At 40.6% G+C, this 22,785-nt stretch overlaps 1 protein-coding gene across 2 annotated transcripts in view; it reads left to right on the top strand.

Moving 5' to 3' along the window:
* Positions 1-22,785, top strand: part of MINDY4 (MINDY lysine 48 deubiquitinase 4) — an 85,084-nt gene that overhangs the window by 46,498 nt on the left and 15,801 nt on the right. For both annotated transcript variants that reach the window (XR_007772829.1, XM_050942539.1), the window contains exons 14-15: positions 13,789-13,852; positions 15,763-15,924. Coding sequence is in view for 1 of the 2 variants with exons in the window: in XM_050942539.1 (XP_050798496.1) it covers positions 13,789-13,852; positions 15,763-15,924 (226 nt within the window). In the remaining variant the exon portion in view is untranslated. The remainder of the gene's footprint in view (positions 1-13,788; positions 13,853-15,762; positions 15,925-22,785) is intronic.

The raw sequence follows: 22,785 nt of genomic DNA, 5'->3' as shown, positions 1-22,785 counted from the left end.
TTCTAGTTTCCACAGACAGTCCCTTGGCCCACTAAATAATATGAATTCAGCATTTACAGCATTCTAGGTGTTGTCTCTTACAAGTAGAGGGAATATTGCTGATATTGACTGATTCCTATGTTTGGCTTTATCAAAAGCTCAATAAATCAGTAAGAGGCTTTCTGTTAGCTTTAGATCAGGCTCCTAATCTATAAATGGTGAGTTTTTAAGGGCGTCCACTGTGGAAACTGTTCTAGTAGAAAGATGCTGAGCCCTAGGGTGACCAGACAGCAAATGTGAAAAATCGGGACAGATGGTGGGGGGTAATAGGAACCTATATAAGAAAAAGACCCAAAAATCAGGACTGTCCCTATAAAATTGGGACATTTGGTCACCCTACTCAGCCCAGTCCTTTGGACCACATGGAGCCTGATTTGTGTGACATCTGCAGTGAGGTACGCAGTACATCCAGCCAGCAGGTGAAGTGTACTGTGCCAATTGGGTTAGTCTATTCTAGTGTGTCTGCCACATAACAAATACAACCAAAATAACAGGCTCATCATTACTGCTCTACAGTCCATTTTTGTTCCTGGCTCTCCAATTCTAGCAGATTTTCTGATAGCCTGAGCAGTTTTACTTCATTTCAGTTTTGGATGGTGATTCCATTTTATATGGTCAGATGTCACTCAGGAAGCAGTGATCACTATGTGAGTCAGTTGTTTAGTGTAATATACATTCGGGGTCTAATTTAGAAGCATTCTTTAAGATAGCCTGTGTTACATTCCATTGAGGGTCACCAGCATGTGGGACAATAGGTGAGATATTGATTTGCACTTAATAGAGCAGCAAAGAAACCTTTGGCACCTTATAGACTAACAGATGATTTGGAGCATGAGCTTTCGTGGCTGAATACCCACTTCGTCAGATGCATGTAGTGGAAATTTCCAGGGGCAGGTATATATATGCAGGCAAGCTAGAGATAATGAGGTAGTTCAATCAGGGAGGATGAGGCCCTGTTCTAGCAGTTGAGGTGTGAAAACCAAGGGAGGAGAAACTGGTTTTGTAATTGGCAAGCCATTCACAGTCTTTGTTTAATCCTGAGCTGTTGGTGTCAAATTTGCAGATGAACTGAAGCTCAGCAATTTCTCTTTGAAGTCTGGTCCAGAAGTTTTTTTGCTGCAGGATGGCCACCTTAAGGTCTGCTATAGTGTGGCCAGGGAGGTTGAAGTGTTCTCCTACAGGTTTTATATATTGCCATTCCTAATATCTGATTTGTGTCCGTTTATCCTTTTCCGTAGCGACTGTCCAGTTTGGCCGATGTACATAGCAGAGGGGCATTGCTGGCGTATGATGGCGTCTATTACATTGGTGGATGTGCAGTCGAATGAACCGGTGATGGTGTGGCTGATCTGGTTAGGTCTTGTGATGATGTCGCTGGTGTAGATATATCGGCAGAGTTGGCATCAAGTTTTGTTGCATGGATTGGTTCCTGAGCTAGAGTTCCTGTGGTGCGGTGTGTAGTTACTGGTGAGAATATGTTTCAGGTTGGCAGGTTGCCTGTGGGTGAGGACTGGCCTGCCACCCAAGGCCTGTGAAAGTGTGGGATCATTGTCCAGGATAGGTTGTAGATCCCTGATAATGCGTTGGAGAGGTTTTAGCTGGGGACTGTATGTGATGGCCAGTGGAGTCCTGTTGGTTTCTTTCTTGGGTTTATCTTGCAGTAGGAGGCTTCTGGGTACACGTCTGGCTCTGTTGATCTGTTTCCTTATTTCCTCATGTGGTATTGTAGTTTTGAGAATGCTTGGTGGAGATTTTGTAGGTGTTGGTCTCTGTCTGAGGGGTTAGAGCAGATGCGGTTGTACCTCAGTGCTTGGCTGTAGACAATGGATCATGTGATGTGCCCGGAATGGAAGCTGGAGGCATGAAGATAGGCATAGTGGTCGGTAGGTTTTTGGTATAGAGTGGTGGTAATGTGACCATCACTTATTTGCACCGTGGTGTCTAGGAAGTGGACCTCCCATGTAGATTGGTCCAGGCTGAGGTTGATGGTGGGGTGGAAGCTGTTGAAATCATGGTGGAATTTTTCCAGTGTCTCCTTCCCATGGGTCCAGATGATGAAAATGTCATCAATGTAGCGTAGGTAGCGAACGGGCGTGAGTGGACGAGAGCTGAGGAAGCGTTGTTCCAGGTTGGCCATAAAAATATTGGCATATTGTGGAGCCATGCGGGTGCCCATAGCGGTGCCACTGATCTGAAGATATATATTGTCATCAAATTTGAAATAGTTGCGTGTGAGGATAAAGGCACAGAGCTCAGCAGCCAGTTGTGCTGTGGCATCATCAGGGATACTGTTCCTGACAGCTTGTATTCCATCTGTGTGTGGGATGTTTGTGTAGAGAGCCTCTACATCCATGGTGGCTAGGATGGTGTTTTCTGGAAAGTCACCAATGCATTGTAGTTTCCTCAGGAAATCAGTGTTGTCACGGAGATAGCTGGGAGTGCTGGTGGCATAGGGTCTGAGTAGAGAGTCCGCATATCCAGACAGTCCTTCAGTGAGAGTGCCAATGCCCGAGATGATGGGCCAGGATTTCCGGTTTTTTTTTTCATTGGTTTTTTTTAATTGACTTCACGTTAACATTCCACTACTGTTCCATTGCCATTATGCAGAGTTGACCCCCAAACAGTTGGTTTAATACTAATAATATCTGTATTTTATAACATAAGTAGCATTATCTTCATTTTATTGACTGGGGAACTGAGACCCAAAAAGATGTGTTGTCTTTTCTTAGGCCACACAGGCATGAGATTTTAAAAGATATTTAGATACCAAGTGGGTTTTTCATAAGCACGTAGCTGCCTAACTCCCACTGATTTCAGTCCAGGAACCAGCCATTAACTAGTACCTATTTCTAAATGATACAAGCAGTGAGGTCATATCTCCTGTTATTTTTGAAATCCTAACAGAAGGATTATGCCACGTCAATTTATCTGTAATTCATTTCAGTGGGAGTTAGGTGCCTAGACACTTTTGAAAAATCCCACTTGGCACTGATCTGCATTTTCAGGTGTCGAAATTCCTTTATAAATCTGATCTACAGTTGCAGTGCTGGTACAAACTCCAGCTCTCTTAAATGCCAGATCGAGCAACATCCCACTGGGCCACCTTCAGAAACTGTGCTGCTTTCCTGGCCTTGAGTGAGGTAGTGAAAGTAAATGGTACCAAACCTTATCTTTTGTTTATAAGAAACAGGAATTTAACGCTAAAGACAGTGAAATGTGGACTCAAACCTCTGCACAACCTTTAAATAGCAAACTACACCTTCTTATGTATATTTCAATTACAGATGAGTGGAGATGTCCTAATCATAGGAGATATGACCTCACTATTCATATCTTTCAGAAATATGTGCCATTTAGTGCCTGGTGCACAGATGTAGTGAGTGGTTGTGATTTACGTAACTGACATAGTTCTGGGTGAGAACTCAAAGGCCAGGGAGAACTGTTATACTCAGGGCTGTCTCTAGGGGTTGCGGGGCCCAGGACAAATCAGCTTATATGGGCTCCCCTTGGGGAAGGGGGTGCACTGGGTCTCCCATGGGGGCTCTGGATGGAGCAGCAGGCGCGCTGGTGGGGGCAATGGGGCTCCAGCTTCTCCATGGGGTGTAGGCGAGGAAGTTTACCTGGCGCAAAGCGCATCCACTGGTGGTCGGGGTGCCCTTCCACTGGGTGAGAGTGCTGCCTCCTGCCCAGCTTTGGCTGGGATCTCCACACTCCCCGACCTCAGCATTCAAATACTAGCAGACCAGGGTGGGTGCATGGGGCTGGGGAGCTGCGTACGCAGCACCCTCCTTCCAGCACTGCCCCGAGGCCGGCAGGGGCCCAAGAGCCCAGGGAGGAGGCAGGGGCTGCGTGATCTGTGTGCAGGTGCCACAGGTTAGCCCAGCTGTCTGGGGGAAGACAAGGCCAGACAAACCAGGCTGCCTCCTGCTTGCTGGCTGCCTCTGCCTGCTCTGCTCACTGCTCAAGGCAGACAGCTGCTGTCCTCATCCCATCTGGCACCGTGATTTCGAAGTGCGGGGTCCACCAAAGCACATTGCCTGGAGCAGTTGCCCTGATTTGTCTTACCCAAGGGATGGCTCTGGTTATACTTAAGGGGGGCTTTGTTCAGAGTAGAGCTGATCGGTAATTTTCTGTTAAAATATTTTTTTCCACAGAAAATGAAATTGCCACAAAATTAAAACTTTCTATGCAAAAATTTCAATTTTGCCAACATTTTTCAATTTTACATTGAGAAAATCAAAACAAAATATGTCAGCCCAAATCAAAATATTTTGGTTCCTCTAACTGAATCAAATGTTTCATTTCAGGTCAGTTTGATATTAAAGTGTGTCTGAGTGATCACGATGCCTCATGGAAGTTGTAGCTTGGGTGCCTCGTTCCACACTTCTCTATAGGCTACAGTCCTTGGCTGGACTACTGATCTCTGAGAGTGGACTCCAGTCTCTCCTCTGGTTGAATCGATGCAGGAGCCCAGCCCATGGTAGAGAATGGGGGCACAAGGCATTTGAACTACAACTTCCACGAGGCTCTGCTCAGCTCAGAGTTACATAGGTGAGTGTCAAACCAGATGAAATAAAATGTTTGAATTCAGTTCATAAATTCACTCAGAAATAAAAATTTGAAAGTTTTGACTTTTCACCACAATTCGGGATGAAAACAAATTACGGAATTTCCCACAGGACAGAAATTCCAATTTTTGACCAGCTCTGTCCAGCAGTCATTGTAACTCTAGTAAGATCATGGGCATTTTTTTAATAGATCTACACAAGTAAGAAAGGTGAAGGGTTGTGCTTTCATGCTGCTCTTTACATTTTGCTTATGATTTTATCATACTGCATGCTCACATAACCCTCAGCTGTGGAACTGATAACAAATGGAAAGAGGCAAGAGAGAATTCCTAAGTGAGTTCCTCATGATTTGTTGTTGCCTCTGGTTTGAGAAGCAATGCTAGTTGCTAATGATTGTAACTGCATTTTGACTGCTAGTGGTGAAAAAAATCAGAAATAATTGCAGTCTTACCTTAGATGCTGTTACATCTCTTCAAACTTCCTCCTCAAACATCTTACTCATCCATGCAATGTTAGGCACAGTCTTTTGCTCTATTAGGACCTTGCTGGCACTGATCCATCCATTCAGAGGCCTACTTTAAAGTCCTGCATCCCACCAGAAGCGGGTCCTTCACTTGCTCTGGGGGCCCCAGAAAACTCTCGCAGGGCTTGGGCTCCCAGAGCTTCTTCCACTCCGGGTCTTCAGCGGCAATTCGGCGGTGGGAGGTCCTTCCGCTTCGGCTCCCGCTGCCGAAGACCCCTGGTCCCCTGAATCCTCTAGGCGGCCCTGCTTCCATGAATCTATCTAGCTCCCTTTTGAACCCCATTATAGTATTGACCTTCACAACACCCTCTGGCAAGGAGTTCCAGAGGTAGACAGTGCGTTGCATGAAAAAATACTTTGTTTTAAACCTGCTACCTATTATTTTCATTTGGTGTCCCCTTATTCTTGTATTATGAGAAGGAGTAAATAACACTTCCTTATTTACTTTCTTTATATCACTCATGATTTTATAGACCTCTATCATATCTCTCCTTAGTCGCCTCTTTTCCAAGCTGAAAAGTCACACACTTATTAATATTTCTTCATACGAAAGCCGTTCTATACCTCTAATCATTTTTGTTGCCCTTTTCTGAACCTTTTCCAATTCCGATATATCTTTTTTGAGATGGTGCAACCACATCTGCACACAGTATTCAAGGTGTGGGCATACCATGGATATAGAGAGAGGCAATATGATATGTTCTGTCTTATTATCTATCCCTTTCTTGATGATTCCCAGCATTCTGTTCGCTTTTTTGACTGACGCTGAACATTGAGTGGATGTTTTCAGAGAACTATCCACAATGACTCCAAGATCTCTTTCTTGAGTGGTAACAGCTAATTTAGACCCCATCATTGTATATGTATAGTTAGGATTATGTTTTTCAATCTGAATTACTTTGCATTTATCAACATTAAATTTCGTCTTCCATTTTGTTGCCCAGTCACCCAGTTTTGTGAGATCCTTTGTAGCTCTTCACAGTCTGCCTGGGACTTAACTATCTTCAGTAGTTTTGTATCATCTGCAAATTTTGCCACCTCACTGTTTAGCCCTTTTTCCAGATTGTTTATGAGTATGTTAAATAGGACTGGGCCCAGTACAGATCCCTGAGGGACACTATTTACCTCTCTCCATTCTGAAAACTGACCATTTATTCCTACCCTTCTTTTCCTATCTTTTAACCAGTTACCAATCCATGAGAGAACCTTCCCTCTTATCCTATGACTGCTGATTTTGCTTAAGAGCCTTTGGTGAGGGACCTTGGCAAAGGCTTTCTGAAAATCTAAATACACTATATCCACTGGATCTCCTTTGTCCACATGTTTGTTGACCCCTTCAAAGAATTTTAGTAGATTGATGAGGCATGATTTCCCTTTACAAAAACCATGTTGACTATTTTCCAGCAAATTATGTTCAGCTATGTGTCTGCCAATTTTGTTCTTTACAAAAGTTGAGATTTTTGTTGTATAAAAACTTGTGCCATCATGTAATCTACTGCCCATTTTTTGGCAGCCATAACAGAGAGAGCAGCAGGGGGAAATAGCTGTCATTTACCTCCAGTGCAAAAATAAGCAACTTGGACCTATTTGAAATGCCCACGTTCCATAGTCTAAGCTCTATTTTGTGGTTTTAAACCAATGAGAAAGCATGGAGCTAGAGGCAATCAAGAGGTGCCACATAGATTTGTGACTCAATAGACATTAGTAAAAGTTTAAACTAAAATTCAGCTTCAGTGACGGGGACAGAGATCAAGTCTGAAGTAGCAGCTAGAGAAAATATTTTGATATTCCATTCAAGAAAATAACTGGGAAGGTCATGATTTTCCACTAGAGAAAATAAAGGGAGGGTCACATTTTGGCTATTCCTACTCTGGTGCAGGTAAAGTTTGTTCCCCACCCACACCTCACAATGCTGCTTCGTCTCCATGTCCATCACAATAGTCTGAGCCTGAGCGAAAGTCTGTGAGGAGTCCCACACTGATGAGCGTTGTAGTTAGATAGAGGGATTTGATTGTCTAAAAATACATATTTACATAGCATAAATCAGCTTAAAAATGACGCATTGTTCTGTGAGGTCATCTTCCATGTGCTTCTATGAAGAATTTTTCTCCTTTAAAAGGTACTGTAAAGAGAAAAGACAGCAGAAAGATAGAACTAACATACCTACTGCTCTAGTTCTGCTAATGTTGGGAGAAAATGTATAGCAAACACAACTTAAAATCAAGTGCTGAGGCTGCCTTTAACTGTTGTGTCTAGATGATGACAGTCTCAGAGCATTTTCTCTTTGGCTATGGAAAGCAGATGCTTTGCATTTCCATGGCACCTTTCATCCCTCAGGATCTTGAAACTATTTGCAAAATGCATATGCATGGCCTCACTGAAATGCAGCCACCCCTGTAGAATTCTAGTTATTGCTCCCCTGTAACTGTAAATGGAATTCCCCCATGCCCCAGTCAAATCCGAAAAATTCAAACCCAATTTTTTTCAATTTCAAAAGCAAAAAGTGCCATTAAAAAAAAAAAGAACAAAGCAACAACAACTAACTCAGAATATATTAAAAATTAAACCTTGGGCTTTTATGAAACAGAACAGAATGGAAAACACTCTCAAATTTACCAGATATCAGAGGGGTAGTCATGTTAGTCTGGATCTGTAAAAGCAGCAAAGAATCCTATGGCACCTTATAGACTAACAGAGGTTTTGGAGCATGAGCTTTCCTAGGTGAATACCTACTTCGTCAGATGCATGTAGTGGAAATTTCCAGGGGCAGGTATATATGTGCAAGCAAGCTAGAGATAATGAGGTTAGTTCAATCAGGGAGGATGAGGCCCTGTTCTAGCAGTTGAGATGTGAAAACCAAGGGAGGAGAAACTGGTTTTGTAATTGGCAAGCCATTCACAGTCTTTGTTTAATCCTGAGCTGATGGTGTCAAATTTGCAGATGAACTGAAGCTCAGCAGTTTCTCTTTGAAGTCTGGTCCAGAAGTTTTTTTGCTGCAGGATGGCCACCTTAAGGTCTGCTATAGTGTGGCCAAGGAGGTTGAAGTGTTCTCCTGCAGGTTTCTGTATATTGCCATTCCTAATATCTGATTTGTGTCAACTTATCCTTTTCCGTACAGACTGTCCAGTCTGGCCGATGTACATAGGAGAAGGGCATTGCTGGCATATGATGGCGTATATTACGTTGGTGGACGTGCAGGTGAATGAACCGGTAATAGTGTGGCTGATCTGGTTAGGTCCTGTGATGGTGTCGCTGGTGTAGATATGTGGGCAGAGCTGGCATCGAGGTTTGTTGCATGGATTGGTTCCTGAGCTAGAGTTCCTATGGTGCGGTGTGCAGTTACTGGTGAGAATATGTTTCAGGTTGGCAGGTTGTCTGTGGGTTAGGACTGGCCTGCCACCCGAGGCCTATGAAAGTGTGGGATCATTGTCCAGGATGGGTTGCAGATCCCTGATGATGCGTTGGAGTACATTAGTACAAAAACCCATTCATTCATCCTGTCATTCCTCATATCTCCTTTATAATTATTTGAGATCTTTACATTCAAAGAGGAGTTTTTCTCCTTCTTAGCTCAAATTCTATTTCTGTAGTGGACTCCTAGTTGTGTGTTTGTTAATGTAACAGTGTTGCCATGAAAATGGGTGTGATGTCATCAATTTACTACTACAGCTTCACCACAGGGTTAAGGAACCAGCCCTAACTTAAACACACACTTCTTTTTTAATACCTAACAAACATAAGGAAAATCTAAAATAAATAATGAACAGTTTTATGCTTATTTTGCTATGTCAGCATTTTCCCCTGTAGTAAATGTATGCCTGGTTTTTGGATTTAGTGTGCAATTCTCAGCTGTTTTCCATTAACAACAGGGCATGGATTTTCCTTTGAGTTTGCAGATTCTTGCAGTCAACAGATTGAGAACACAAACTGTTATGGAGCATTGTTTTTTTAACATGAGTGTAACTCATCTGATGTCCACCTAATTAAGTATTTCAAACCCTTGTGTCCAGTATTCAAGTATTTTTGTTTCTTCACATTTTTTGAACTTGTTTGTGTGCATTCTTAAAAACTGGATAGAACCTGGATTCATCTCACTAGAAATCCCCATTCCCACTACAGTTTCAGTTAAATATGTTTTTTTTCTTTACTTTTCCTAAACTCTTGTGTGATTCATTTGTATTTTCTATATCAGGAGCGGCTGCAATATACTGCTGTGTTTCATAGGAGGGATGGATAGGAGTAGATGAATGGATACAGAGTTTTAGGGCAGATGGTAAGCTGATATAAATTGTATTAGCTCCATTGATTTCAAAGGAGCATTGTCAATGGAGTGATGAGAATTTCTATCAGCTGAGGCTCTTACCTGTAGAGTTTGTGTAACTCTTTGAGATTAATGGCACAGTAATGGTTATAATTCCAACAGGACTCAAAGTTAATATATAATAATACAGTTGAGCCCAGGCAAAATGAGATTAATTATATGTAATGATGATATCATTCTGTAATGTGTATTTTAACCAGTCCTGCCTCTAACAACAGCCTTCTGAGACAGTGTTGGAAAGTATCAGAAAAGTGCATACAGGCCACTGGATTTTTTTATAACTATAGAAGGGCTCCACTGAGGTATTTTTGTCGTGAAGGGATTTCCCTAACTGGTACAAAGCAAAAGAATTACACTGGGAACTTACCATCGCAAAAAAACATTTAAAAAGAATAATATGTAATGATAGAGATGGCTACAAATAATTAGGCATAGGGAGGGGAGTTTTAACATCAGCGTTTGGGTTCAAAATGGAGCAAATGTGTTTCTGTAAATACAGTGCAAGCTGAAAATAGAAAATACATCTAGTAATGATAGTTCATCTGTACGACCTTTGAGAACAATCTGGAAGCCCAAAGCTATCATTATGGCTTTATGCAAATAGGTTCCCATTCAGGGCAGCACTTAAGAATGAATTTAACTTTAAGCACGTGCTTAAGCGCTTTCCTGAATCAGAACCTTGGTGTCTAACTGGACCGTTTTCTTTACTAACTATTGCTTATGATCCAAACCCCATATCTAACTTGATTTTGTGTTTTCAGCCTCCAATCAAAATATTTTCTCCCACTCTACTGTAATACTTCCATGCTATCATAACAGAGGAAAAACTGATAATGTCACACCATGAAGATGCACAAGAGCCCTATAGGGTAATGAAAGGAAGCAATCCCCCCTTTTTAATGGCCTTGTACTTGAGCAGCACATTTTCATTGACTTGAGACCTGACATAGGGAATAGAGCCAGAAGACTTGGGGATTTTATACTCAGCTGAACCACTGATGCACTATGTACCATTGGACAAAATTCTTAGTCCCTCAGCTTCCCCATCTTTAATTTAGGCAATGATATTCACCACTGTAGAGTGCTTTAAGACGTAGGGCTTGTCTACACTGGCCTGCTAAATTGATTCAGTGGCATTGATTTAGCAGGTCTGGTGAAGAGGCGATAAGTCAATGGGAAAGCGCTCTCCCATTGATTTCAGTACTCCACCTCCCCGAGAAGTGGAAGCTAAATTGGCGGGAGAGCATCTTCCATCAACATAGCACGGTGTGGACACTGCGTTAGGTAAAGATAAACTACGTTGCTCAGGGTCAGGGAAGCTCTAGACATTTCACCGCCCCAAGCACGGCGGCATGCCGTGGGGGGCGCTCTGCCGGTCGCCGGGAGGGTGGCAGGCTGCTCCGGTTGACCTGCTGCAGGCGTGCCTGCAGAGGGTCCACTGGTCTCACGATCCGCTGGTCCGTGGCTTTGGTGGACCTCCCGCAGGCGTGCCTGAGGGAGGTCCACCGGAGCTGCGGGACCAGCGAACCCTCCGCAGGCATGCCTGCGGGAGGTCCACCGGAGCCGCCTGCTGCCCTTCCAGCGACCAGCAAAGTGCCCCCCATGACGTGCTGCCCCAAGCGCATGCTTGGCGTGCTGGGGCCTGGAGCCGCCCCTGCTCAGGGTGGTGATTTTTTCACACTCCTGAGTGTCGTAACTGACATCGAGTTAGGCTGCAGTGTGGACTAGGACTTACAGATGGAAAATGCTATTGAAGTGGTATCATTAATTACAGTAATTTATTTATTAAGGTTCTTCAGACAATTTATTACCAGAACATCAAAATTAATGATCCTTTCACATGCTACATGTCTTCAACTTACTGCATTGCAAGCTGACAAAAATATACAATGCAATGTCAGTACCTGTATTTATTTGCTGTCTATACAGTGCCTAAAGTGTGCTAGGCCCGTTAAACAGTACACCTCTTATTGTACTGTAAATAAACACTCTAGCTCGCATGCTAACTTCTTGGGAATGGGGAATTGTAGTGACAGTATGATTAATAATCGTTGTAAATCTTATAGCTATATGTTTGGTGGTTGTTTCCTCCCTAGCAGAAATGATTTGAAATGCAGATGTGTTTCTTCTTGAAAATCTGAGATACACTTCTGAAGTCCCATATTGTTTGCACCTACAGAAGCAATTAGAACTTCCTTCCATTGTCCTGCTTGTATGTCCCATCGCCCCTAACTGACGTATATTGTATAGTCCGCTCATTTCGAACAAGGCTATGGCATTTTCAAGATGCAACTGCTTCTAAAACTAATGAGTGGCCAAAGTCCAAAGATTATTATCATTCCATCCATGCCTTGAAAGATTGTGATCTCTTTATACAAGACTTTTCCACACCACATACCACAGTGTTCATGGATTCTTCTTAGCCCTTTTGATTCAGTACTAGTAACATTAACTAGTATGGCTCTTAGACATCACTGGAACTGGCTCTTGGATTGCCCTGCTCAGTTATACACATGAAGTAGTGCACGGGTGAACCTCAACAGGTTCAGTTCAGATATAGTGATTCCAAGAACCTGTTCAGTCCTGAAGGCTGGCTGGAAATCTTAGAAGATTTACAGGTACATCCTGCTTTTGGCACTACAAGTAATACCACAATAAACATATCTCTGCAATATTTGGGACGTAACCAGGAACTGCAGAGATGCCCCAACTTTTTTATTCTTGGAACCAAATTTTTGAACTGAAAGTATGTGTTAAGTTTGAGTTTTGGATGAAATGTCAGGTTAATCACACCAAGTCAACCATAATACCTATTCCATTATCACAGACATATTATACCACTATATATATATTTAAAACTGAAATTTAAGGGGTCCAAAGACAGGCAACAAAAATTGCTAGATGCATGGAAAGACTTACATACCAGGAAAGAGTGAAAAGATTAGGATTGTTCAGTTTAGAGAGGAGACAAATAAGAGGGAACATGCAAAAGGTATATAAAACAATGAAATATATAGAGAAAGTCAGTAATCTCTTTTCTTTTTGACTAATACAGGAATAAGGGGAACCAATGTAGTTGAAATCAGAACATTTAAAACTGAAAGAAGAAATACTTTTTAAGGCAGCACATAATCAGTGGAATTTATTGCCATAAAATTGTCATAGGGTCCAGTTGGTTGACTGGGTTCGGAAAAGGCTCATACATTTATACGTATAATAAGAATATTCACAATTACATTAGGTAGAATAAAAAATATAAGCGATATAAACCCTCATGTCTCAGGGCATACACCAACCACTAACTGATGGGATTTAGGAAAAAAACTTCCTCTTTGGGGAGGTATCAGAGGGGTAGCCGTGTTAGTCTGGATCTGTAAAAGCAGCAAAGAGTCTTGTGGCACCTTATAGACTAACAGACGTTTTGGAGCATGAGCTTTCGTGGGTGAATACCCACTTCGTCGGATGCCTAATACCCCACGGCTACCCCATGGATGCATCCGACGAAGTGGGTATTCACCCACGAAAGCTCATGCTCCAAAACATCTGTTAGTCTATAAGGTGCCACAAGACTCTTCGGGGAGGGTATTCCATAATTGTCTACAAGGATGTTTCTTGAATTTTCTTCTGAATCATCTGATGCTGACCACTATCTGAGACAGAGTATCGGAGTAGCTGGACTAGTGGCATGAAGCATTATGATGATTCTGATGTTTCTAAGAATAAAGGATCTCAGAATGGGGTTTTAAATTTGCACATTGTTCTTCCATGTTGTGTATGGTAGATTCTACTATGTACGGTGCATATACAGAATTGTCTGCTGTTAATGGACAGATCCCATTGATAACACTGAGAATTTCCCTAGAGATCAAAGACAGACTATCCTAGTGGATGCACCTTTGTTAGTAATATCTATATTTCATATCTGAAACATTACATAAAGTACAAAATCAAGTATGTTCCTAAAACAATCATCCTGGAAGTAATTAATATATATAAAGAATACTTGCATATCTTCTTCTAACACTCTTTTTCTGGTCAAAATTCATTTAAGCAAAACGCTCAGTAGCTGTGAGTTTTGTAGCTTTAACTATTGTTGAAAATATCGTTCCTTTCTCTTTACTGCTGCAGTTTACCACTTAATTGCTAATTTCTTGTAAAACAACTTATATTTGCTATGTCCTCAGCAGGCTTTAGGTAACTACATAAACAAGCATATTTTTTCATAGAGAAATGTACCCCTCAAAAATAAAAAAATTGAGCCATGTTTGCAACTTTCCAAACCTTAGAAATGTAAAATCCTGTGAAATTATGATTAAACGTTCCCAAACCTTTTTCAGGGTGCGCAATGATTTTGATGTGTCCACAAACCGACTGATTGGCACCCACGGATACTGCACACAAGTAAGTAGGGGAGGTGGGTGAGTGTTAAAGACAACAAATGCAGAAAGCCAACGTAATATGAACTATACTCTGTGAAGAAACAACACTGTTGATTTCACATTCCTCATGTGTTTTTCCCTTTGTCAAGTATCTTCCTCCTTTTTTCTTTTATAAGACTTTTGTTTTCTCTTCTTTGTTCTGAGAGTCTCTTGCTTTCTGAATCTTCTCCTTAGCTGCCTGAAACACAATTTTTTATTATTTGCTATTTTTCTAATTTTGCTTTGGTTTTCTAATTTTTTATTTTTGCAAGCTCGGTTGGGACCTAATCCAAAGCCTGATGTAGTCAGTGAGCTTTTGATTGTGTTTTGTGGAGGCCTTATCCAAAGTGAGATGTGTGTGGTGCCCCATTCAGTTCCACAGGCTTTATACACACATCCCACTCTGACTCCATGGACTGGCCAACAGTAATATTAGAAGGAACAGAATGAGCAGACTGGCAGATGTCATGGGTAGGCCATAATGAGTGGCACAGGTGGCATCTGGCTGAACCCACCACAGATTATTGTAAGTAAGTGGCAGAGAAGGGTGTTTTGGAGTTGTATTGGGTGAATTTAATACATTGTTAAAGCATGGAAGGATGTTTTGTTCAGGCAACATTTGTTCTCATCTCATTCACTTCATTCATTTCTTGGCCTTTCTTTATGAAAAGATGTTAGGCATCTACCCCGACTGAAGTTGAATTTCAATGTGAATTGATTAAATTTTCTCCAGGGATAGCCACCCAATGGCTTTATGAATGTTGGCTGTTTCAATTCACAGGGCATGGGAGGAACATGTTCTTTGGTTTAGATACACATGGCATTTAGGCCTTTGAGATGTGCTTTGGGATTCAAGTTCCAAGAAGCCCAAACAATCAAAGCACAGCTCAAGCCAAACCCCTAATGGCTCAGGTCCCTGCCACAGTCACAGTTTTCTGAGGCCCTTACTGTATTTTAAGGCTGTCCTTCCAGAGTGGGTCTACCTCCTTGCAATGTTCTCCAACATGATCTTCAATGGTAATACCATTGCAGTGAGAGGCCTGGGGTTCACACAGGCTTTCAAAGGCAGCAGTGATATGAGACATATAGATAGATACTACATCTATCTGCCTTCATGAAGGTAAATCCATCTCTGAGTGAGTCCAGGTTCTCACGTTAGTAAACCTTTTGGCAAATCAGATCAGAGAGAAAAAATATGCCCACACACATGGAGAAATATCAGGAAAATACTATAAAATACTTGTTTAATCAACTCCTAATTAACCATATCTTGATAATGTCTTCTGGTATTGAAATGTTTCTCAACCAGTAGGTTGCAGCCCCTCGAGGGGCTGGGTAATGAAAGTCAGTTGGGAGTGGGAGTATCATAAGCCAGCAAAAATTTTATTACAATCTAAAGAAAATCACTCTCCTCCACTCCCTGCACCCGCTTACTCTTCGAGCTCAAGTATGTCAGCCTCTCAAAAAACGTGCACATCAATTACATAGGCTTAGCATTAATGTTGATACATTTTTTACTTTTACTTTTACAGTACATGTCAGGGCTACTGAAATGATTAACTTAAAATAAGGGGGTGCCAACCAAGAAAGGTTGAGAATAGTATTGAATGTAAGATTGTATTGGATGTAAACTGGCTTCTCTGCCCTAATCTGGCTGAACTTTCAAATCCAGGTGATGTTTCTTCATTGCACTTTGGGGTCGGAATCCTGAAACACATCCTTTGAAAAGTCCACTGCTTAGCTGATGCCTTTATTCCAGATAAGGTTAACTGCCCACTTAAATAAAAGCTGTGGTACAGCCTTAACTATACTGACCTACCATAATGTGTTGTGTTGATTCTTAGTGAGCTGGCGAGATGTATAGTTGATTACTTTTTTTTATATTGTAAACAGGAACTTGTGAACTTGCTGCTGACTGGTAAGGCTGTGTCCAATGTGTTCAATGATGTAATAGAGCTGGACTCTGGAAATGGAAATATCACAATTTTGAAAGGAATCATTAACCGCAGTGATATCGGCTTGCTGTCTCTTTTTGAGCACTATGATGTTTGCCAGGTATGTACCATTTGCTTAGTTTAAAAAGAAAGCAATTTACAAATCTGAAACTTGACATGGACTGAACACTTGCAATAAAACATTATATTTCACTTACTGTGTGATTGCACATTCGAGAGTCATACTGGATGAATCCTCTAGGTGATGCCACCATACAATTCCGCTACTTCCACTAATAATAACAGAAACATAGGACATAGGAGTGGAAGGGATCTCCTGGTTCAGTGAGTCCAGTTCCCTGCTATTACAAGCAGCCCCATCATATAATCACATAGATGAACTTATCAAGCTTAAGTTGTTTGTCCCCACTTCTCCTGCTGGCAGGCTGTTGCAGAACCCCCCACTCCATTAATGGTTAGAAACCGTCTTCTAATCTTCAGCCCAAATATATTCATGACCAGTCTATGCTCCTTTGTTCTTGAGCCAACTCTGTTGCTGATCTTAAATAGCTCTTTCTCTCCCTTGTGTTGACCTCCCTAATGTATTTGTAGAGATGAATCAAATCCCTTCTCAGTCTTCATTTTGCTAAACTAATAAAAGACAATGATAATACCTGGTAACACAAAGGGACATGTTTCTTTTCAACATTTAATTTTGAAAATAATATTTTAGTTACATTTAGAATGAAAATGCACAGTTAGATGGAAATTTAAAAAAAAACCAGTAAGAGTAATTATCTGTTGGAACAATATATGTACAGCTGTAGTGGATTATCCATCACCTGAAGTCATTAAATCATGACTGTGTGTATTTTTAAAAGACATGTTCTCTCACAACCAGAAGTTATTGGACTTGACTCTGGAATAGTGTTGGAAATTCTATGGCCTGTGTTATACAGGGGATCAGACTTGATGATCACAATATTCCCTCTGGCCTTTTCAGTTTAGGGATCTATGAAAAGACACCCATCAAGCAATAAGCTAATAATTTGTTTTAACTGATCAAATGCAAATAAATGTATCTAAAAACAAATCCTGACTTTAAATGTTTCCTATATGGCTGAAGTTAGTGGGATTTTTTTAACACTGATAAATTCTAGTGTTTCCTATTTGTAATGGAAAAAGAGTACTACCGTATTCAGGACTAAAACAATATAATCAAGAAAATATCCCAACATATTAATGTCCAAATTTGATGAATACTGATCAAAACAAAGCAAGGAAAACATTTGCTGCATCTGGTTCATGCTTCTAGTCCTTCCTTAGTATTATTATAAGGACTGTATCAATTCCTTGGTTTGAACCACAAAAAGATTAGCACCTCTTAGGGGTGGTCTACACTACGGGGGAAAATCGATCTCAGATACGCAACTTCAGCTACGTGAATAACGTAGCTGAAGTCGAAGTATCTAAGATCGAATTACCCTCCTCACGGCGTGGGATCGATGTCCGCGGCTCCCCATGTCGACTCCGCAACTCCGTTGGGGTTGGTGGAGTTCCGGAATCGATATAAGCGCGTTCGGGGATCGATATATCACGTCTAGATGACATGCGATATATTGATCCCCGAGCAATCGATTGCTACCCGCCGATACGGCGGGTAGTGAAGACGTAGCCTTACAGATGTTTTCCATGCTCCAGAGTGAAAGATATGTTGTATGTAGCACAACATTAAGTGAAGTTCGTATAGATTATAACTCACCTACTCCTCCACTCCCCCCAAAAAATTCTCCGTTACCAAATCCCAAAACATCTGAAAACCAAACACCTTCAACTTATTCTCCAGATACTACACTTAAGAAATGTGGCACCTTGTATTAATATGCAGTTGCTTGGGAATTAGAATCATGATCAGCAATATATTTTCCAAGTCAATTATTTTTACTCAGTTGTAGAAACCCTAGTAGACATAATTTCATTTTTCTTGTCTACACAATTTCAGGCATCTGATGCAAACTTTATTACATTTTATTCGGAACATCTGTCACTGCTGTACATTTGAGTTCTTAGACTACACTGCAATACATGCCGGAGGGAATGTAACAAAAATTGGATTCCAGTGGACTTATGTCACCAGGCCTGGAACTCATTGTCCTGGTTTCAGAATTAAGGGCCAAATTCTACTCTCAGTTACACCAATGTGAATCTAGAGTAGCACCAGGAAAGTCAGTGAAGTTGCACTGTATTTACTTTGGTGTAACTGAGAACAGAATTGGGCTCTAAGTCTTTAGAATTGACTATTTCCTTCTTAGCAGCATTTCAGTAAATAGGTTCTGCATGAAATTACAATGTGGCAGTGAGAATGGTAACTGGAACCAGAAATGGAAAAGAACAGTAATTTTTTCAACAGTTAGAGGCTTATGTATGTGACTTATAGTGAATCACAGAATGAGAACTTAGGAATGGAAAAGTACTTTGAGGTCATATCCAGTCAGTCTCCCAGGTGTAGGATTGTGCCCATTTTCTAGTGTTTTGTGAAGTCTATCTTGAAAAGTCTAAAGCAATAGAGCTACTCTTTAGTTGAATACAATGTGCATCATTAAAAACTCAATGTTATCCTCGCTGCAGTGATCCAGACTCTATCATGCCTTTAACCCTCACTGTCTTTCCTCATATCTACTTGATCATCTTAGCTCCTCATTTTCCCACTCTTTCCTAACGAGTTAGGTGAATGATCTGAGAGGAGGACTCAGAACCAAGAACTAATCTTGGCTCTTCCAATGGTTCCCGCTGTGGTGGAAATGGGCATGTTACTAGACTTTTCTACCTACATTTCTTGATTTAGAAAACCGAGGAGAATGACAGTTATCTGTTAACTCAACTTATTCATTAAAATGCCACTGATGGGAAATATTAGCTTCGACCCCTTTGACGTGACCAGCACACTCTGTGCACTAACAAGATCTGCTTTATATTAACTCACAAATTTACTGCACGTTCTCTGTCTTTTAGTACTTTGTCTGTTTATCTGCCCTGTGCAAAACCCTTCCCATAACCTTTTGCAGGTAGGAAATTTATCTGTTTCACAAAGCACCTCTCACACTTAGATGTATTAGAAGCAACTCATCCAGGGGAAAACGATATCTAACCATCTTAGCTAAGAAATAATTGATGAAAACATGCAAAATGGGAACTGGTGGGCAAGCTTTATTATCCATCAGTTTGGCTTTTTATTGTTCGGTGATGAGCAAGCAGTAGAGATTCTGCTTCATGTATGGATTCTGCAAAGGCATTGTAATATCTCTATAAATTACTGGTGAGCTCCATTTTGGAGAACAATGTGTGTTCCATCTTAAGGTTTAAAAAAATTGTTCTTGACTCCTTGTTTATTCAAATCCCTTTCTAGCTTAGAAATGAAATGTGTTTCCTTACAGAAAACTTTTTGTCTTTGATCTCATCCATGAATTTGTTTTCATAGCGTTTGTCATTACTGTTGGGATATTAGCATTGATCTGTTTCTAACTTGTTTAACAAAAGACAAAACAAGATTGCAGCATTTCTTGAATTAAATTTTAATTTAGATTTTAGAGATTTTCACAGATTTTGCAAGCATATATAGCAGAAAGAGATTGGTCAAATATAGATCACATTTCTGTAGCATTGGACTGTCTTTGATACCACTGCGAGTAAATCTTGACTTCTTGAAAATGAAATGTTAAGCTTTTGCACACAGAATGCTCTACCAACCCCTGTTCTCAAAGCCACCACTGTTGTTTTTACATGTATTATTTATGTTTCAGTAGCACCTAAAGACCCCGGTCAGGGTGGGGGTCCATTGAATTAAACACTGTGCACCCACATAATGAAAAGAACCAAAGCGTTTACAATCACCATCCCTTGGACTTACCACTTGCAAATTACAATTGGTGAAACCTGTAACTGGTGTGGAAATTCATTATTATTACCTGACATGGTATGACATGCTTCACTCAGCACCATGATGTCTGCATGCCTTTTTGAGCACGAGTTGAACATGAGTCTTGACCCACAGCCATCACTTCATTTGCTATAGATCTCTTTAATCTGACCTGTGTAAGGCACCACTGATGTAATAATTGGTCATAATTGTATGTTGTAGCTGCATGTAGGGCCTTGTTCAAAACCCACTGCAGTCAATGGGAGTTTTGTCACTTATTTCAGTGAGGTTTGGATTAGACCCGTATCTGTTTCCATTCCTCTCCATTATTTTACCCCTTTTCACATGTTTCCTATTTCACCCTACGGGACAGTTCTTCTACATCAAAACTATCCAATGCCATATTGTTCTGTGTTTGTCCAGCACTTAGCATAGTGGGGTGTAGGTCCATGATTAGGGCTCTTGATGCTACCACAATACAAATAATAATATTAATAAATCACATGCTGTTTCTGTTATAATAATGACGTCTATTTCTAGTTTATCTCAAAGATCTCTGTTTAAAACTTTTTTGTTTCTGGCAAGGCTGACATATTCTTCTATTTATCAATATTCCCAAACATTCAGTATTGAATTTTGTTTTCTTTAATCTGCTTGAAATCTGCTACAGTTTAATGGCCACAACTGATCTGCCCTCCATGCCATCCTGGAACTGGAACAAAATATAATTGCAAGTTCAGTAGGATTGGGGAACTTTTAAAAGGGGCCTTAATGAGTTAGCAAACTATTGCCTTGATCCCAGACAGTGATCTATGTGGCCGAGCCTATGCACCCACATAGAATCCTATTGACTTCAACAGTGGTGCTGGGTGAAATTTTGATAATATATTTGTTGAAAAATGCAGTTTTGTTGACCCAAAACTATTTGCAAATTCATGTTGAGTTCACTGAATAGTTTCAACTGAACTGAAAAAAATCAGAATATTTTGAAAATGTCAAAATAAAACTTTTTTTCCCTACATAGAGTTTTTTTGACTTTTTGATTCACTTGAAATTTAAAAAAAAAAAAAAACCAAAACGTTTTTGGTTGGCCCAAAACAAAACTATTTTTTTTTTAATTTTTTCAGAATTGCCAGTGAACTGATTTTATTTATTTATTTTATTTTTGCCAAGCTCTACTCAGTTTTGCAAGATGAGATTTTGCAGGAGAGGAGCATGTAAATGTAATAGTCATACCCAAGCAAACAAAAATAAGGCAGGAAATGGCAGGGTTGATATTATAAATAAATACAATTCAAGTTTCAATAACATAAAACACAGCAAGCATCAAAATTAAAACCTGTGCTAGATAAGATGGAACTAAAAAAGCATCAGCCATAGCCATTCAGACACCTTATTTTTTCTGATGTTGCATCCTCTTCCCATCTGAACTATAAACATTACAAGGAATGATGAGAACATTGATTGGTTTCAGCTCAATCTGTGTGACTTACTAAAGCATCACAAACAGAAAAAAAAAGCCTCTGCATCATATGTATTGCTTCTGAAGAAAACTTAGCAAGAATGCAGTTGTACTGTGCTATAAGAAGTTAAGATATGAATGGTGAAATATGTGCAGATCAGGAACTTTCATCCTGGCAGATACATTGGAAATGATTCTGCCACAGTAAGTGTTGGGGAGGAAAGTAAAATTTGCCATTGTGCAAGTATGAAATTAAGTCAGATGTGTAAAAAGACCACCCATAGAGTTGGAAATGAGTCTTTCTTTGCAGGTGCTCCCTTCTGAAAGGTTGACATTTTCCAAAGATGAAAATTGCTTCAGTGAAATTTACGAGAGTACTTAAGGGATTTGTAAGGGAGGGGCAAAGGGGTAATGAAGTCTCTGTAGGATTGTAAACATGAAGCGTAAGAAGATATCTAACTCCCTATATCTCTCCCACACTTTTTGCCAGCAATAGATTAGTAAACATCTCTCAAAATTGATGAAATATTTTGAAACTGATGCATTAGAGTTTTTAATTCATTTGCGATATGAATGTAGGCTCCTTAAAAGAGGATTCTCTTTATACTTGGCCCCTGTAAAGTACAAAGCATATGGCTGGCCATAACAAAAATGACAATTGTTAAATACTAATAGGTCCAAGAGCCAGATCTCTGCAAGCTCTTAGGGTTGGTTTACACTACTATGGTAAGTGAACCTAAGTTATGCTACTTCAGTTACGTAACTGAAGTTGCCACAGCTTAGGTTGACTTACTGCAGTGTCTACACTGCGCTGTGTCATGGGGGATACTCTCCCACTGACTTCTTACTCCTCACAGGGAGCTGAAGTACCAGATTTGACAGGAGAGTGCTCTGCCATTGACTTAGCAGATCTTCACCAGTCCCGCTAAATTGACACTGGTGCCTCGATCACAGCAGTGCTGATCTACCGGTAAATGTAAACATGGCCTGAGTAAATAGGCCTTGCCTAAAGATTTTCAGCAGCCCAAGAGGAGACAAGGGAATCTTTGGGTTTTTATTTACACACTCTGAATTCTGCATGTGCATCAGTGTGATTTCAGAAGACAAAGATGAATGAGTCTCCCGAGCGTGAGACATCAGGAAAATATGCAAGCTCTTCTTGCTAGTGGGTGAGGCTGAGACAAACAACTGGCTTCTTTGGCCAGCAAGAGGCAGGGGCACATAATTCATCTCCTCTTGCAGAAAACTTAGGGTATTTGACTGCCATTTTCTTCTTGAAGGTGACTACATCAGAAATAGTATCTAGGGTGGGATTTTCAAAAGCCCTCAGTGTTGGCCTAAATTTGAAGTTTGACCATTGACTTCAATGGAAGCAAGTTAGGCCAGCAAATGAGCACTTGTGAACATTGCTCCATTAGTCTAGCATATTCCCTTTCTCACTGTGTTATTGGTCTCTGGTCTCAAATCTTGGGGAGAGCTGATAGTATTTGTTTCATTGAAACTCTTGATTATCAGTCCAACTAACAACACTGTTTTTTGATATAGTAAAGGCCAACTCTTCCTCTGGTGTAATTGGTGTAGCTCTGTTGTTTACAATAGCTGAG

This window comes from Gopherus flavomarginatus, chromosome 2 (assembly GCF_025201925.1).
Source record: "Gopherus flavomarginatus isolate rGopFla2 chromosome 2, rGopFla2.mat.asm, whole genome shotgun sequence".
NCBI classification, from domain to species: Eukaryota; Metazoa; Chordata; order Testudines; family Testudinidae; genus Gopherus; species Gopherus flavomarginatus.
Note: the sequence above shows the minus strand (reverse complement) of the source record. Positions and strands in the feature narration are given on the sequence as shown.